The 18,350-nt window shown below is 44.0% G+C and overlaps 1 protein-coding gene across 1 annotated transcript in view; it reads left to right on the top strand.

Annotated features, from left to right (window-relative positions):
- The first annotated feature begins 15,892 nt into the window (after positions 1–15,892).
- angpt4 (angiopoietin 4) overlaps positions 15,893–18,350 on the top strand; it is a 34,031-nt gene continuing 31,573 nt past the window's right edge. Inside the window, exon 1 of the mRNA XM_066702070.1 lies at positions 15,893–16,692. Coding sequence (XP_066558167.1) covers positions 16,348–16,692 — 345 coding nt within the window. The 5' untranslated portion in view covers positions 15,893–16,347. The remainder of the gene's footprint in view (positions 16,693–18,350) is intronic.

The raw sequence follows: 18,350 nt of genomic DNA, 5'->3' as shown, positions 1-18,350 counted from the left end.
CCTGTGGGATTGAGCCCCAGTCCAGGGACTTTGACAAACTGGAAATTAAAAGTACCTGGAGAAACTCTGTCTGCATGTAGCAGCAAATGTATATGGATATATTATAGGATATTATTTGTATGGTAGTATGCAGCTTATTATAAGTGATATAGTAGCAGTAGTACTAGTAGTAGAAGGTAATGTAATGTTACGAACCCGATTCCCTGACACAGCTGTAACCCCAGACCTCACCCTGGCCTCTCCGGATCTTCTCAACCCATTCGGCCACTCTGGAGGTTTTTCACTGTGGAATTTCTCCCAGACCCGAGCAGATAGCAGCACTGATGGGACAAGGTCAATATTTACCCAGACCAGATTAAAGGGTTCTGCGTTGGGTGCGCACCGTGGTGCTGGATAAACAGTGCTCTTTTACAGGTCCCCCTGGAGCCTTTTCAGATCCCCTCTCGCTGTTTTTCAATCAGTGTCCAAATATGAGAACAAAACAACATTCAGATGCCTTCTAATTCAGTTTAGTTTTAAAACAAACCGTGTTCTATTTTTTCTTATTTTTCTCTGTAAAACAAACAACCAAGTTCACCCCGTCAGGCGCGCAGGGGCCCAATAAGAGTCCTCCCGCAGGAAAACGCACAGCAGTGGCATATTACCATAATAGACCATCAAACTGCACTCTGCAGTGCCCTGGGATAACGTTGTGGGATGTGTTTCCTTACGTCATCACAATTTACAGTAATTATCCAGCTTTTTAGCTGCTGCTGCAGAGTCACTGACTACTAGATCTCAGGTTTATGTTTCCAAGGGCCGTATCTGTAAAGGTTTAACCTCAGGTTAAGTCTCCCATCCCCAGGAAAAACAAACATCCAGAGGTAGAAAATAACAAATTATTTAAGTATTTAGTTTGCTTCTGTTTACTTCAATGAACATTGTGTGTTACGCTATAACAGGAACAAGAAGGTAGAAGTTTTATGAACATGCCGCAGTGCAATATTCAGTGAACTCTGCTGCAGTCTCTAGCAAAGCCATTATTTGTTACTACTGTTCTAATCCCCAGTATATATATATATATATATATATATATATCGGTTAGTTATAATCATCTTAATTAAATATCAGTAAATTCTAATAATCTTAATTAGAAAACAAACTGGTCAACCGCAAACAGGGGCGTCATGCAGCTAAATGTTTTGGGGGGCCCAGACGGAAAACAAATTACGATTGTTACAAATGTTGGTATTTAATGCTTTGTACCCAAAGTTATTTTAAATGTAAGTGTACTTTAATGTCCTGCTCTACAGACATATTCAATAGTATTGCTCTAGTGTTTGTGTTGTATTCTAGCCACTGGTGTTTCTGATACGTTACTGTGAACAAAGTGTAAGGGAAGGCATCTAAAACGGGTTGAGTGGGACCCTCTCATATATTTCTCACTTGCTCTTTTGGCACGATTAAACTTGTCTGTTTCTGATGGGGAAAAAAGCACTGTATTGTACAAACTATAAGAACAATCAGGTAAATAAATATTCTCACAGCTGAGCTTGTTAGTCCTACTTGAAAGTATCAGTAAAGCATTTAGGCAATTTGGTCTTGTACTATTTCTGTTCTTTTCTGTGTCACCCTTATTAAACACCCTAAACAATAATCACCATCTCCTACCTTTCTTAACCTCACTGGTACTTCTGATCCTACAACTTCAGTCACAGGGGCTGTTTTTAAAACCTTGAATATTCTGCTCTGCATCCTTGCTCAACATATCTTAGTTTTGAAAGAGAAAGGGTCTAAAACAAACAACAATAATAATAATAAAGTTTAGTCACATCTACATGTATTTCTGCATCTCCACAGTTGCATATCACTGTTCTAATTGTAAATGTACAGTCCCCTCCATATTTCTATTGTATCCGGTTCAATGTAACAAAAAGTTGGTTTCAGCAACAAAGTGTACAGTGGGTTTCGATTTTGTGGATAAAACATAAAACACAGGGTATGAATAATTTTTAACCTAGTTTTTGAACAAATATGCAAATATGTTAGACAAATATATTTTTGCCAAGTCCAATACTGAATTTCAGAAAATAGTACGGCAACAAATACTGAATGCACACTTGCATATACGTCTCTAAAACCCACTAGTCTGGAAGCAACTGTACATGTAGTTGGCAGTATTCAAATATCTAACTTTTCAGGAATTGAAAACTGAACTGAAATAATAATAAAGCACCAAAAGTGAAATTAATTACAGGAATTTATGCTGTACGCCCCAATTGCACAAAAACAATTAACAGCTTTACTATTTTTTAAAGTAATAATTTTGCATTTTTGTAAAAACACGTTTATAGACACTAGTATGACAGCTAAAACAACGCCGCCTATATTTTTTTATTTTCTTAAATATTGTTGAGACGATTGCATACTGATTAAAAACGGAAAATTACCATAAATATGTCGGGTTCAATTAAAAACTCCAAGATATGAAGTAAAATGACTAAAAAAGTGATTTTTGAACCCGTTATAAAGCGCTGTCGATGACGCGCATGCGCTGATTAAGGGGCTGTCGCTAAATTGAATACTGTAGCTGCAGTGGCGAGGGATCATCTAAGAAAAATCATATTTACTGAAATGTTTCTACACAGGTTTGACATAAAAAAATATGCAGTTGAAATAATTTGGCCGGGTGACACCACTGACCACTAACACTACTATTAGTACTAATAATGTGCGTGTCAGGTCTTCTCTGAGTCCAGCTGAGACACTGAGATGCTGAAAGAAAGAGATAATAGGTTGCTCGTTAAAGAGGGGTATGCACGCTTCTCTCCCGGCCTCCCCATGCCTGCACACTCCGGTCTGGACACCCAGAGAGGCCGGAGTGGGCAACAGAAGCCCCGGGGTCGCCTCCGCCACACCTGGTTTACATTGACTCTGTCCGAGGCACCGCAGGGCTCAGGGCCTGCGCTCTTTCAAACGGCCCGTAATGTATCTTTCCTGGGGGTTGTGTTTATATGGTCAATCTCTGCTCCTAATAAAGCTCACAACCGTGCCCAAAATAACTTGATTCAAAAATAAATAACTACTGGCATAAAAAAACGAAATCACCAGGAATGGTTATATCATTTCCATTATTAGTCCAGACACTTTGAATACCAGGTCTATCTCTTCTCTCATTAGCAGTCACAGTACATTTGTTTCATCGCTCACACACAGATGGATAAACAAACCTGAGCAGAGACAGGGGGAGAGCGGCAGAGAATCCAGTAGGCCTGGGCTGTATTAACAAGTCCCTGTTGCAAATTAAAAAGGAAAATACTGTAGCTCAGTGTGGAGAGTTTATACAGGTGTCTGCCAAGACTTTAATTCAATTATTTTTACCCTCCCATGGTGAAGAGAAGAGAAATAGAGGAGGAAAGGGGACAAAAATACACATTCTAGTGAAATATCATCATTTTAATTAAAAAAAAACACTGTGAACTGTGTGAGTGTGTTTTCTGAATGGAGGAAGCTTATTCCCAGTTGAAAAATTATACTTCTCAATTTCCAGAACTAACGGTAACGCTTTACAGCAACGGACACAGAGTCTTACTGAATTAATGAATGAATCGCACAGGAATAATAGCAATACTTCCTGCGCTTCCACTGAGGTCTGCTGTTAATCACATGTATAAGCCCTAACCCCCAAACTTGTCTGTAACCCTGTCTGTAACTCTGACCCTAACCGTGTTGTACATGAGATTAACAGCAGGACTCTGCCAAGGAGCATGTATCCATGTGTTTATTCCTGTGGTATTCATACATCAGTTCAATATGTGTTGGTGCCCATTATTGTAAAGTGTAACAGACCTAACTATGGCTAGTGTGAAGGTGTGTAGTGTGATTTAAATCTCTGTTTAACATGAAGCGAAGTGAAAATGTGAAGAGTTACAGTGGAAGAACACTGTCAATCACAGCCAGTGTAAAAGTCGTGCATTTTATGACACAGTGATTTTTGTGTGATGTTTCTTTACTCCTTCATGCATGTGAACCTCTCAAAATAATCCACGTCTTTTTAAAGAAACAAGCAATTCAATTCAATTCAATATGATTCTGCCTCCACATACAGACAGCAGATGGATTGAACAAAATGGATGTATGGTTTATTAGGATGATATTTAACATCATTACAGTGTTCAGAGTTTACCCTGAAAAAAACCCTTACTGTATTTTTACAGTTTAATGATGATTAACGATCAAACTCAAACAGATGTTTTTACATTTCGGAGAAAGCTGCCAAACCAAGAATATGCTGTTGTGGCAAAGGGCAGTGCTTGAAGTCAAAATGGTTAGTGATTTTCCCATTGGGTAAAACTGCTCGGCCAACTGTTCTCTGACATTTTCACCTTTTCTGTTTCATCCTTTGAGGAATTTGATCTTATTGTGTAATCACAGATACAGCAACAGCCCCCCTCCCAAAAACAATCCCCTGGAATCGAAAGCACAGAAAGCAATAAGAAGAATGTGGAGCCCATAATACAGATAATGGGAGGATCAATATTTTAACAATTGTTTAATTACTGAAAGTGCAGACATGCATTACATCAGCAGAGCCACTCTGTAATGTCTTCTTCAACCCTGGAATATAAAGCCAGAGAGGAATGTTGAAACTAAAATAATCTCCAGTTTCCAGAATGTTCAACTCTCCTTGTTTCAACACTTGTTTAATTGTTTATATTATATATATGGATGTGTGTAGTTTGAAACTGGGGGGTTCTCAGGCAGAGACCTGGCCTTCATTCAAAAAGTCTTATGTAGCTCTTACAATAACTATTGGCTGTGTTCTGAGATGCAGTCTGAGGGGAAAGTCACCTTCTGATAAAGCCAGGCTGGGACAAACAAAGGTCAGCACAGAAGGGAAGTGGGAACACAGGACAACAACACAGACCCCCAACTATTTACAGACAGACACTCCCCTCCTCATTGTCCACCAGTCTAGCATTAGTCCAAAAGGAAGGACCCAGCATGCATCAGTCCCCATCATGGTAACACTGGCAATAGCACCCTGGTTCAGCACTGTTTGACAATATATAATCAATCATAATCTAATAATTTAATTAGCTATCTTTAAAATAAATGTGTTGCTTGAGCTTAATGAGATCAAACCTCAGTTACACATATCCTAGTCTGAAGTAGTTTAGCTCAACTGATACCATTTCTTTGCTGTTTCTGGGTGACCCTTTCCTGACCTGTGACATTAACATGATGGGTGACTATAACATTTCAGAATTTCAGCTGAAGGAGTTTAGACCAGCAGGAAAATCTTTCTACACATTGACATTATTAAAAGAGAGAGACAGACAGAGACTGGCATAAGTATTGAACACATGTCTCAAATGACTTTGTTTCCCCTTGCCAAGAATGAGGTCAGAGGTCTTCTGTTACCTATAATAAATATCAAATGCTGTGAAAATAGAACAGACACATCAATTCAAGGGGAAGACAACAAACAATACTACAACCTTCTCACCTTCACAGCCCAAATCTCAGATCAAACACACATTTCTCACACTTTCTTTTTCCCTAATCCCTAAACTCTCACACACTTGCCTATACACACACAGACACACTGAATATTCAGAACCCATGTTCACATTCTTGTTTTATTTGCGTTTCCATTTTCCCCTTCTCTGTTTTGCAATTGCTCGTAAGAGGAGGCTGACAATGAATTCGACAGTCCTACATCTGCCCCAGTACATACGATCTGGATGCCTGCCACCGCCACCTGCCCAGTTCTGAGTAAATGAGCTGTGGCAGGTTCCTAAAAATGCAAGAGAAAAAGTTATGAAAATTGATGCAATTCTCATTTTTCAAATGCACTCTCCTGTCTTGACTCATTCCAAACAGGACAGGCCTGGTGCATGAAGACCTGCTGACGGACTGGGAGGCAGGAGTGGCAGTAATTCCGCAGGTGGGTGAGCCAGAAGGTAGGAGTTTGGGAGGCTCTCCTTCTGCAAGGGGATGGTGACTACATTAGCAGGGGACAGCTGGGAGCCTGGGAACAAACAAATAAAATAAATTAAATCAAATTATAATAAAAATACAGTTGACAGGACAAAATTAATTTTCAGCCACCGTTCGTGTTGTTTAATGCATTGCTCGACTGCCAGTTTTAAAACTTTACAGTTGCTTTCGAAAAATTTACTTTGATCACGGAGGAAAAACCTTTGAGGGACATCAACTCACGCCTTCAGTGTAAAAGAAAACCTGCATGTGTCAGCAGTGCTCAGGTGTGTTCAGCAGCACAAAGGCGAGAAAATATCCACCGAGTCCTTTTCTGTGTACCTGAATATACACTGTATATTATATATAGTGTTTATGGAGCAGCACAGTGGTGTGGTGGCGCGGTGGTTAGCGCTGCTTCCCTCACAGCTCCAGTGGTCCTGGGTTTGAGTCTCAGCTTAGGGTGTCTGTCTATGTGAAGTTTGCATGTTCTCCCCGTGTCCGTGTGGGTTTCCTCTGGGTACTCCAAATTCCTCCCACCATCCAAAGACATGCTGGTTAGGTTAATTGGCCACTAAAATTGTCGTGTGTGTGCCCAGCGATGGACTGGCGTCCCATCCTTGGTGTATTCCTGCCTAGTGCCCTATGCTTGCTGGGATCAGCTCTGGCATCCCCTGTGACCCACATGGATAAGCAGTTTCAAAAATGGATGGATATATATATATATATACTGTTTACTGTGTGCAACTATAAACTATAAAAAGAAAGAGAGGCCTGCTGGCATTTCACAGTCACATCTCCCAGACCAATGTAAAACCCCCCTGCTGCATGAAGAAGTCCACACCCTCTCCATATGGACGTGAGTATGTGAATTGCTGCCCAGTCCGTCGGCCGACACATTCAGTCTCCTGTTTTAAGAGATGCGCTGGGGTCTCCCGGGACTTGGGTAACGAGGCTGTGGGCAAGAGGAATGTCACTCCAGAGTGTCTTTCCTCAACGAGACACATTGGAGGAGATGCAATTCATGCCCCAATTACACAATGAGCCATAAATTAGGCTCCCTGGGGACGCGCTTTGTTAGCAGCAGGAAGCACACTACATTTAGGAGGATTAATGGGTCCTTGTATTTAACTCTGCACAGGCCGCAGTTTATAAATGCGGGCCCTCTTGAAGTTCCCTTTGCAGCACACCTCCCCCTCTCCCCCCACCTGCAGGGCAGGCAAAGGGAAAAATACCCTGACTGAGAAAGGCATCGCCCTGTCCGTGTACCTGCAGGACATACACCAGGTTTGGGAGGTTTGGGAAGTGAAAACCTTTTGGCTGAGGTTTATTGATTCCTATTTTTCTTGTTATTCCCTTCCAAATAAAATAAGCAGTAATAATAATAATAATAATAATAATAATAATAATAATAATAATAATAATAATAATAATCTAAGCCTATTCTGATGATTAAAATTGGAGTTTGCTCTTATTCCTGGTTTGCGTACGGCTGTGTGTGTAGTCTGTGCTCGGTGCTGACCTGGGCAACCTGAAGACCTTCCCCTGCAGAGTCTCTGGTCTTGTCAGGGCCCCCTGCTGGCAGAGGGAACACCACGTCTGGGCTGGCAGAGCGGGGGCACTGCAGAGAGTCAGCCCGGGACACAGTGCTACACCTTTTAATTGAGGGCTCCTCCGCTGCTCTCACTGGAAGCCGGCAGTGAAGCAGTAGGCCATTTCCCAGGGCCCTGCGGGACGTGCTCGGCTCTCTCTCTGCTTCCCATAAGACCAGTATCAAGTGCTTGACAACTTCCTGTCCACAGCCGGATCCTGATGACCTTTGAACCCCACCCCCACCCCCTCCCCAGTGGAGGTCTGTGGTGCAGTTGTTCACACGCTTACAGGGCTGCTCCCCTCCCACCCCCCCAACCCTCCGCTGCCTCGCTGCCTCTGAGAGGGGGGCCTCTGCTTTAATTAGCCTCGGCTGTGTGGCTGCACTGCTGTGCGCTGAATAAACTCTGACTGGGAGAAAAATCCGAGCTGCTTTTCATTACGATGAGAAAATATTTTACAAGCCCGCTTAGCTCTATAGGAAGAAATGAGGGGAAATCTGTGCAAATCACGGCTTCTGTGCACTATTAACACCCACACATATACAGTACATACAGTATTTTGCATCATAAATACCACCAAGAATGCATTTTTTCTTCTTCTTATCTTGTTTGTTTGTAAGAAGTGGGGAATTCGCAGGCTGAGGAGCCCAGCAGCATGGGGGCAGTCCTGCTGTCCAGCTAGTGCAGTGAATGCATGGTCTTCATGGGGATGGGAACTCCTCACGACCTGGTTACCCTGAGCAGCTCCCAGTCTTGTCCGTATCACACACAGGCCAGTGCTGTGCTGTCAGAGAAGCGTCTGAAACCGTGGATGAGTTTCGGGACTGGCGGTGTGCACAAACCTGCTGGAAAAGGCTCTTGTGCCTCATACATGCAGGTCAGCTCCCAGAGCAGCAGTGGATGGGCTGAGGTGAGACAGTTTTATAGCTTGCGGCTGGAGGAAGCGGCTGCTGCTGCTCTCCCACCTTCCCTCAGCACAGGGAGGTGCATTAAATTGGATTAAAATGCCAATCTCCCCCTGATGAGGATCTACGATGTGTTTGATTCCTTAAACCTTCGCTGTATAAGCACTCCTCCCCTGCATAACACTGTCCATGGTACAGCTAGACACTCTTTTGGAGGATATGCAATTCATTCATTTATTTATCTAGTTATTTAGGAGGACTATTGTATTTATTTTTCCTTCTTTCTCAGCTCTGGCTCTTTAGCAAAACACAAGACCCAGACCAAAACAAACCCAACCTGTTCAGTTCTAGCGCTGACTCCTGAGAGAGTCCAAACGTCCACCTCCTCCAGCAGACAGAGCTCGCTGGCTGGGGTTGTAGTCTTTCGCTGTGCAAAGTGCTCCAAGTGAAACAAGACAAGGGGTAAATCTGCTTACAAGTGAAAGCTGATAGTGCAGAAATGGGCTCCAATCTGGTAAGAAAACACAGATAAGATAAGGTTTGTGCTGAGCTGGAAACTGCAGCCAGACCAGCATATGGCAGCATTCCTGAATTATTTTAACAATCCTTAATTTGCTGTTAGAGGTGCCTGGAGTCCTTGTAAAAACACTTGGATCAGTGCTGGTGAGACATTAGCTGTGATTTGCAATCAAGTACCTGCTTGTCGATGAAAAAAAACGAACAAAAACAATAACAGAAAAATGAAATAAATAATTAAACACTGAGAGATGCAGTGTGATGGATGGAGTCATGCTGTTTGCTTGTTCTGGATCCCAGAGCTGTCAGGTACTGCCAGGCCTGGGGCGGGGGGGGGTTGACCTCCTGATCCCTTGCAGTCACCTCCTGATGAAATGTCATACATGACCCTCCAGCTCCCGATTACACTTATTCTGACTCACCGGTGACTTGTCCTGTGTGGTGGCTATGTGTCATTTCCACTCCTGACAACCTCAGTGGGTTGTTGAGCGCAAGGAGACAAATGACACGGTCCCACCACGGCCTGCCCCCCCACCCCCCCACCCCCTCATCCCTGGAACCCAGCAGGTATGAGGAGATTTATAATGTTTATGCAGCCATAATAATGACATCACAGGCACCCCTGTAACGGCTCCCACAGGAGATGGAGCAGGCATAACTGGCGCACATGTCACAGGCAGCCCTGCGCTCCTTCACTGCGCTGTTTATCTGCACTACGGGTCACTGCTTTCATCGCTCTCTTGTGCCATGGACCCCTCTATTTATTTATTTATTTTACATTTTATTTTTCTTGTCTGTCTTGAAAGATTCCTCTGAATTCCTCCAGCTGTACTGACGGACAAATCCCTCAATCTTGAAATCCATTTAATAAAATAAAATAAAAAATTATAATCTCTGCAACAGGTTTATTTCTCAGAGTGAAATGTCATTCAAAGGCACACAGAGCTCAGGCTCTCTCTGAACTACTTCTCCGTGGCAAAAAACGGGGAACCTCTGTATATCTCCTTGCCCCCCGTGACTGGCTTTAACAATAACAATGATAACAATAACGCAACTTTTACACAGCAACACACAGAGCCTGTGAAGTCCTTGGCAACTGGACTGGACCTCCATTTTATGTCTCCTCTGAAGGATGGAGCGCAGAATTCTGCTCAGAGGGACGAGCTGGGTCTTCTCTGCGGGCCAGTGTGGGACGCAGTGTGCTAGCTGCAGGGTGTCGCTGTGACTTCCATTTGTTTTTAGAGAGCTGCACAGGCTCCTTGACAGGATGTTGCATTGCTGGTATCAGTGCTCATCTCTGTGGGGAAAGCAGCGGGGAGAGGGGGCTCGTCCTGCAGGTTGTTCAACTCCAGCGCTGGGGTGGGGGAGTATTGCATGGAGCAGATCTGTCATGTGTTACTTATTCCTGTACTAATCCAGTAAAAGCATTCCTGTCAGCAAGCTATGTTTTCAATTTTTTCTGTTTCTGGAACGTACTCTGGGGGGGCTCAGAGGTTGGTATCCGAGGAATCCCTGCTCGGTGGTCTGATCCAGGACAAGAAGGAAGACCTTGCAGAAGAGGTTCATGGGACTAGTTGTGAGGCTGGGCTTGGGGGTGGTCGGCAGGGGGGATTATTCTTGTCTAGAACATGATGAAAATTGCAGGTTTTAATGCCCAAGGCCCATCAGATAGCTGCAGCCCGGCCTGGAGCAGGGGAGACTGATTAAGACGCTCTTCACACAGCTGTGCTCCTGATGGATTTGGCGCCAGTGATTTCACTCTATTTTCCAAGTTTTCCCAAATTTATTTTGTATCTAAAAGCATTTTAGTTACTGAAAAGTCTCATTAAATCATACATGACATATTGCCTAATCCATTGGGTACACAAGCCAAGCCCTAGTTGAAAATCCTTGTTGAGGATAAAGATTGTTATCAAGTTACTATAGGACAAACCTGCCCTCCATTTCCTGCACTAGTATAGTGGGTTAATCAGGTAAAAATCTACTGGGTCTGAACAGCTCCCTGCGCCGTGTACTTAAATCAGCGTTCTTTTTTGTTTTAGCTAAGAAAAAAAAAATTATCGACAATTTGAGTTTTTTCGGATTCTGCTTCTCCTCACTTTCAACAAGTGAACGTATTCCCCTACAGTGGTGCCCTCCCTCCCTACAAGTCCATCCTGAAGTGATGGTTTGTGCCTGGCTACCCTCCTCTCTCCCTGACCTGTGAACCAGCCACGATACTCTCCACCCAGGCCATGGACGATACTCGAGACCCTGGTCTCACACTCTGTCCATTCACTCTTCCCAGTGGGACAGAGGAGATGCAGTGGGAGAAGATGCTGTGTTGTATTTGTGTGTTGGCTGGTGTTTCTGCACTTGTCCTTCTATGGGGCATCAGGCAGCACGAGGGGCTTTTCCACACCTATCTGGGCATGCTATAATGGAGAAGAATCTTCTTGGGACACAGGCCGGCCACGGATTTCTCTGAAGGGTTCTTGCAAAGCAGTCAGAGAGGAAGAAACTGTCAGGACGTGTCATTGTGTCAGGTTTACAAGTCTACACAACAACACCATAGGTAATACAGGCTGCCCCAGTAAACTGAATCTAGTATTATTATCACTGTCATCATTATTATTGTTATTAGGTTTAATAGTGTAATTGGATTTTTGGAAGTAGCTTGCACAGGTGTGCAGTGTGGAAGCAAGGCAACAGGTGCACTCTTCACCTGAACTCTGGGGGTTTCCAACCTCGACTCATCCCTCTCCGAGACCAGCTGCAGGAACAAGCACTAGGAATGTGTTGCTGTGATAAATCTCCTGGAAAAACATTATCGTAACCTAAATCAAACATTTGCTGGAGTGATATTACATTCTTCCTTCAAGGAGCTAAAACTATTTTAATCCAAGCAGGAGTGCAGGGAGACATCTGAGATAGAGGGGAGTGGGATGCTGGGCCGGCTGGCGAGCTGTGTTTTCGCAGGTGTACCGGCTTATTCGGCATAATCGCGCTGATTCCACCAAGCCCATGGAGTGTCTGTTGTTCCTGACCAGGCTGCTTATGTGTGTGTGTGTGGGGATTGAGGGAGGGAGCTTGTGGCTGCCTGTGAGATCTGCTACCGGGTTCTGCTTCTCCACATCCAAATTCTGCTCTGGCTGGTCAGCTCTGAGGGCTGTGCCATATTTAGACTTCCAGAACCTCATGAATCTGGAAAGCTACTACTGCTGCTGTACCTCTGAATTGCAAAGGCAAGAGATATGTGCGTTTGGCATTACCAAGGAAGACAGGCATAGGTGTGAAATGTGTCTAATAAATATTCACTTTTTAGGTCTCTGTGTGGGGGTATGAACACATTCACTGCATTTCAATGGGACAATCAAAGACCAAAGAGTCAGAAAAGGTCAAGGGGAGCACACAGATTAAGATGGATTGTTATACAGAGCACTAATAATAATTAAATAAACGTCAGGTCAGACTGGCTTTCATCAGCTACGTATTTTGCGGGTCATTAATATCCTCCCTCTCTGAGTAAGAGCCTGTGGGCTGACCTGTGCCGACCGGGCCTGGGACATCCTTCTTCATAATGGCCTGAAATTCTCTTCACATCTGCACTCAGTTTACAGAGCATGTTGCTGGGAGTCTGTAAAGAAAGCAGCCATCCTGAGATTTATTTGCTCGAACAAATAATAAAAAAAGAACAGAAAAGAAAACGACTTGTATATTTCACCCTCACAGTAACTTTTGCTCACTAATGCTAGTTCTCCTAATGCCATCAACACATACAGTTAGGTCCATAAATATTTGGATAGTGACACAATTGTCATCATTTTGGCTCTGTATGCCACCACAATGGATTTGAAAGGAAACAATCAAGATGTTCTTTAAGTGTAGACTTTCATCTTTAATTTGAGGGTAGATACATACAAATTGGGTGAACAGTGTAGGAATTATACCCATTTTTATATGTGGTCCCCCCAGTTTTAGGGCCTCAAAATTAAGTGGAGAAACTAACATAATCATGAATTAAATTGTGAGTTTCAATACTTGGTTGCAAATCCTTTGCAGTCAATGACTGCCTGAAGTCTGGAACCCATAGACATCAGCAGATGCTGGGTTTGTTCCCTGGTGATGCTCTGCCAGGCCTGCACTGCAGCTGTCTTTAGATCCTGCTTGTTCTTGGAGAGATTTGCCTTCAGTTTTGCATTATATATCAATACAAACCAATCAGAGAGATAGCAAAAACATGAGGTGTGGTCAAATCAACTATTGGTACATTCTTAAAAAGAAAGAACACACTGGTATGCTCAGGAACACCAAAAGGCCCAGAAGACCACGGAAAACAACTGTGGTGGATGACAAGAATTCTTTCCCTGGTGAAGAAAAACCCCTTCCAGGAGGGAGGCGTATCTGTGTCAAAGTCAACAATCAAGAGAAGACTTCACCAGAGTAAATACAGAGGGTTTACCACAAGATGTAAACAGGAAACAGGAAGACCAGATTAGAGTTTGCCAAAAAACATCTAAAGAACCCTGTACAGTTCTGGAACAGCATCCTATGGACAGATGAGACAAAGATCCACCAGAATGATGGGAAGAGAAGAGAAAGGAGAAGGGAAGGAACTGCTCATGATCCGAAGCATACCACCTCATCTGTGAAGCATGTTATGGCATGGGCATGTATGGCTGCCAAGGGAACTGGTTCCCTTGTATTTATTGATGATGTGACTGCTGACAAAAGCAGCAGGATGAATTCTGACGTGTCTAGGGCTATATTATCTGCTCAGATTCAGCCAAATGCTTTAAAACCCATTGGACGGCGCTTCACAGTGCAGATGGACAATGACCCGAAGCATACTGCGAAAGCAACCCAAGACTTTTTAAGGTGAAGAAGTGGAATGTTCTGCAATGGTCAATATCACCTGACCTGAATCCAATTGAGCAGCATTTCACTTGCTGATGGCAAAACTGAAGGCAAAACGCACCAAGAACAAGCAGGATCTAAAGACAGCTGCAGTGCAGGCCTGGCACAGCATCACCAGGGAACAAACCCAGCATCTGCTGATGTCTATGGGTTCCAGGCTTCAGGCAGTCATTGACTGCAAAGGATTTGCAACCAAGTATTGAAACTCACAATTTAATTAATGATTTTGTTAGTTTGTCCAAATACTTTTTAGCCCCTAAAATTGAGGGGACCATATATAAAAATGGGTGTAACTCCTCCACTGTTCACCCAATTTGGATGTAACTTCCCTCAAAGATGAAAGTCTGCACTTACAGGACATCTTGATTGTTTCCTATCAAATCCATTGTGGTGGCATACAGAGCCAAAATTATGACAATTATGTCACTGTCCAAATATTTATGGACCTAACTGTATTTCCTTGGAAAGCCTCCCTCCAGTAATGTAAGGTTGAAATTAACTGATAGCAGAGATGTTGTACCTGGGGGCTCGGAGGGCCCTTGTAGGAGCAGTTTGCTGATTTATAAAAACTGTCCAGAGGCGCAGTGCGGTTTGGAGATTAAGGCTGAAAACAATTCAACAACAACAAACAACAGAAAATGTGTTTTTCACTTTCATGCAGCACAGTGATAGAGACTCCGGCCCGCTGACCACGACATGGTCAGGTTTATCTCTAGTACTAACACGCCAAGACTTCATGATTAGTTAAGGCCAGTGGGTGTCCTTCCTTTGGCACGAGTGATGCCCCCTCACTGCGCGGAGGAATGTGGTGCCGTTCCAGCGTCCCCGGCCTCTGCAGTGTGGTGTGGCTCGCCAACGTGTCCCGTTGCTTTCAAACAATTCTTGGAGGAAAAGCCTGAGTGTCAGTGTAGAACTTACCCTCTCATGCACCCCCACTTGCCCCTCCCATCCCTACCCCACACACACACCTCCTGTGCTGGACGCAGCCTCCAATATGTCAAGGCTTGATTGGTCTCTTTCGAGAGTAATCCCAATTAATTTATCATTAAAGCCTTAACCACAAAGCCTTAGTAATTGGAAGCAGGACTGAATGCTACAGTGATCATCTGGATTTCAGCAGTACAGTCTAAGATGGCCTTTGTGTTTCTCCTGCAGTTATTTTTCAGTTTCTTCTATTTCTGTGTTATTTCTCTTTTCCCTGCTTTCCCGCATGAGTGTCTACCAGTTCTGCACATTGCTGTCTCACTTACGTCTGACTGCTTAAATACAAAACTCAACCAGGATTAGAAATATCTGTAAAATCAACCCCAAGGTTATCCACTGGTGCGTGTTTTATATGCATTGTTCTGTTAACCGTTGTTTAACGGCCGTCTGAAAGAACCCACAGAAATCAGTCTCATTCATCATGTTGATCATGTGTTCGGGCGTGATCATGCTTTCATGTAATTTTATATTGTGGGATTGAAAAATCAGAGCAAACCTGGAAACAAACAAACAGTCAAAATAAACAGCATTTCAACACGTCTAAACAATTTGGAGTGAAACTGCAGCTTTAATGGCATTTAAAGTGTTGGAACAAAAATCGAATGCATTGCAGAAAAAAAAACTAACAAAAGCCTTGCTGGCTCTGAAACAAATCCTTGGTTTATTTTGCGTAAGCGCTAGCATTTAGGAAAGCAATTAATTGTGTTTTAAGCATCATTTTATTCTCTGCATCTGTGCTGCATCTGTGCTGGCATTTGTTTTATTTGTGTAAAAAACATACAAACATAAATAAATCAATCATATGGTGAAGGATGACAATAGGTGTGCATTCACTGTTAGCAGAAGAGGACCAGCTACAGACGCAGAGAGGCAGATAGAGGAAGCCGGGCTCTCCCCTCCAGTGGCTGATAAGGGGGCAGTGCTTTTTCACGCTGGTCATTTCTGAAACTCGACACACTGCAGTGGGATAGGAGGGAAATGTTTTTTTTTGTTTTTTTTTAATGAAGACAGAGGGACTCACTGAAAAAATTCAGCTCCCACTCCATGGGTCACCGTAGACGGTCTAGCTCTCTCTCTCTTTCTCTCTCTCTCTCTCTCTCTCTCTCTCTCTCTCTCTCTCGCTCTCTCACACATATAAAGTATACAGACTTCAGTCCAGGGACACAGCTGACACAGCAGCCATAGCAGCAGCAGGAGAGTGCATGGGAAAGAAGCATTAGGGTTAAATTATTTTTTAATTTTTAATTTTATGCATCTTTTATTTTTTTCAAAACGAACTACAAAGTTAGGAGAGAGAAAAGGGAATCAAGAACGAAACAAGAAAAGTTCTGAAGTTCTGAACTCTGAAGCAGAAAGACAATAATCTGAGTACCTGGAGAGCTTTGAAGGCCGGCCATGCAGAAACCTGCATTCCAGAGTCTATACAGATGAGGCAGAGACCGGGCCGTTAGACATCAGCGCCAGTGAACTACCTGTGCAGAGGAGGACGCAACATGAGGCTGGGCGTGTGGAGCCTCGGCGCGCTGCTGGTGGCATGCGTGGCCGGGGGCGTGGCGATGGTGGCGGCTGCAGGGGGTGGTGGTGGTGGTGGTGGTGGCGAACGCAGTCAGCGGCGAGGGGGTGGCGATGGCCGGAGGAGGCTGCACAGAGTCCAGCACGGCCACTGCAGCTACACCTTCGTCTTGCCTGAGGTGGACAGCTGCCGTGGGGCTCCGGACACATACAGCAGCGCCAACGTGGTGCAGAGGGACGCCCCCTCGGCGGAGAACGAGTGGTCGACGCAGAAGTTGCAGCACCTGGAGCACGCCATGGAGAACAACACACAGTGGCTGCAGAAGGTAAGAGCCACTCTGCCCTTTACTCCTGCCCTTGTGCCCCAATGGAGGACCTGTGAAGGTGCCATGAGGGTAGAGTAGGATTTCTGTATTATTATTATTATTTATTTATTTATTTATTGGAGTGCTTTGCATGCAGAAGTCTACCTGTCCTATCAGTGGGAGAAATTAACAGTATGTTCCCAGAGCTGTTGTTGCTTGGGTGTTCGTGAAGGGTGTCGAGGGCTGGGGGAGCTTAACAATCCGGGAACAACTGGTGTGCATCTTTGCCTTTGCATGAGGATTGTCCCAATGAGATGTACTACATGAATAAGAGCTGTGTGTCCATGCAGCAGTGGGCTCTCTTGTCTTCAAATGCACCTCCCAAGAAGAGTATCCTGCACCTCCCCAGGCCTGCTGCGTTTTAAGGGCAGAGCTCACAGCCACACATGGAAGAATGTCACACTTTAGCAGAGCCCCTGGCCGGAGCAGGCCAGAGGTCAGGCTGGGATATGCTTTGGCTGCACAGGGCTGCCTGTCTGCATGAGGGCAGCGCGCACAGACACCAGCATGTCTGTAATTCCGTCCATCAGCTCGTCTGTCCGTCAGGGCACACGCTCACACAGCACAGAGGGGAAGCGGTCAAAGAATGATTAAGGCTTACTCATATCCTCTATTTGGTTTCAGGTTTCCTTAGTGGCATAACTTTTGTTTCAGAAGTGGGGGGGGCATTCATTGTGAGTCCGACGGTGGGGGTAGGATTGCTGCCAAGTTGTAGGGCATGGGGGAGGACGATTTCACCTGTACACCTTAAATAATGTCTATGAATGATGGTGTCTTTCATAAAGTGGGGGGATGCTGATGTTCTTTCAATATTGGGGGGACCATTCTCCACCCTCAAAACCTGCACCTATGGGTTTCCTCTTGTTATTCCTTGAAATGCTTATACAAAGCCAGCCCTGTTTATCTACAAAGTTTCAGTGTCATGAATCACTTCATAGAGAAATCATATTGACGTTGTATACACATTTTTTATTTTTAAGATATGTATTTAGTGGACTTTAGTCAAGCATTACCTCGTCTTACTTTGCCAATATTGTTTTAAACTTGCAAGTGTTTTCTGTGTGTATACATATATATACATATACATATATACTTTTATATATATATATATACACCCTGCAAGTTATGCTTATACCGCAAGCAAAAGTTATGCTTTTATTGCATTGACTTGTTTAGTGTGCGGCTGAGGTTAAACGCAGCCCTCATTCACAAGCGGGAGCAGTGCTGGTCTTTCTCTGATGTGGGAGAGCGCCCTTAACCTGGCATTGTCTGCAACATAAAACTCATATGTGTTCTCCTCATTCCTTTAAACAAGTAGCGAGAGAGTGAAGAAGGGAAGGTTTGAGAGAATGTATAAGACACAGGAAACGATGTGAAACTTTTTCCTTTTTTTTGTAGCTTTGTATTTCTTTTTTTTGCAATGGCAGCAGACCAGCAGAACTCTCTGGAAAAGTGCTCTTCCACACTGCCACCCCGCACTATCAAAGAAGGGAGTGTGTGTGATCGCACAATCCATTAGCAACAGCCATGGTAGGACTCTTAACAACAGGCTCACTCTAACACTAGCCGTGCTGCTGTTTGCCAATGGGAGATTTACATTCAAAGAAATTATAAATTAA

This window comes from Amia ocellicauda, chromosome 4, assembly GCF_036373705.1.
Source record: "Amia ocellicauda isolate fAmiCal2 chromosome 4, fAmiCal2.hap1, whole genome shotgun sequence".
Lineage (NCBI taxonomy): Eukaryota > Metazoa > Chordata > Actinopteri > Amiiformes > Amiidae > Amia > Amia ocellicauda.
The sequence above is the reverse complement of the archived record's forward strand: the minus strand, read 5'-3'. Positions and strand labels throughout refer to the sequence as shown.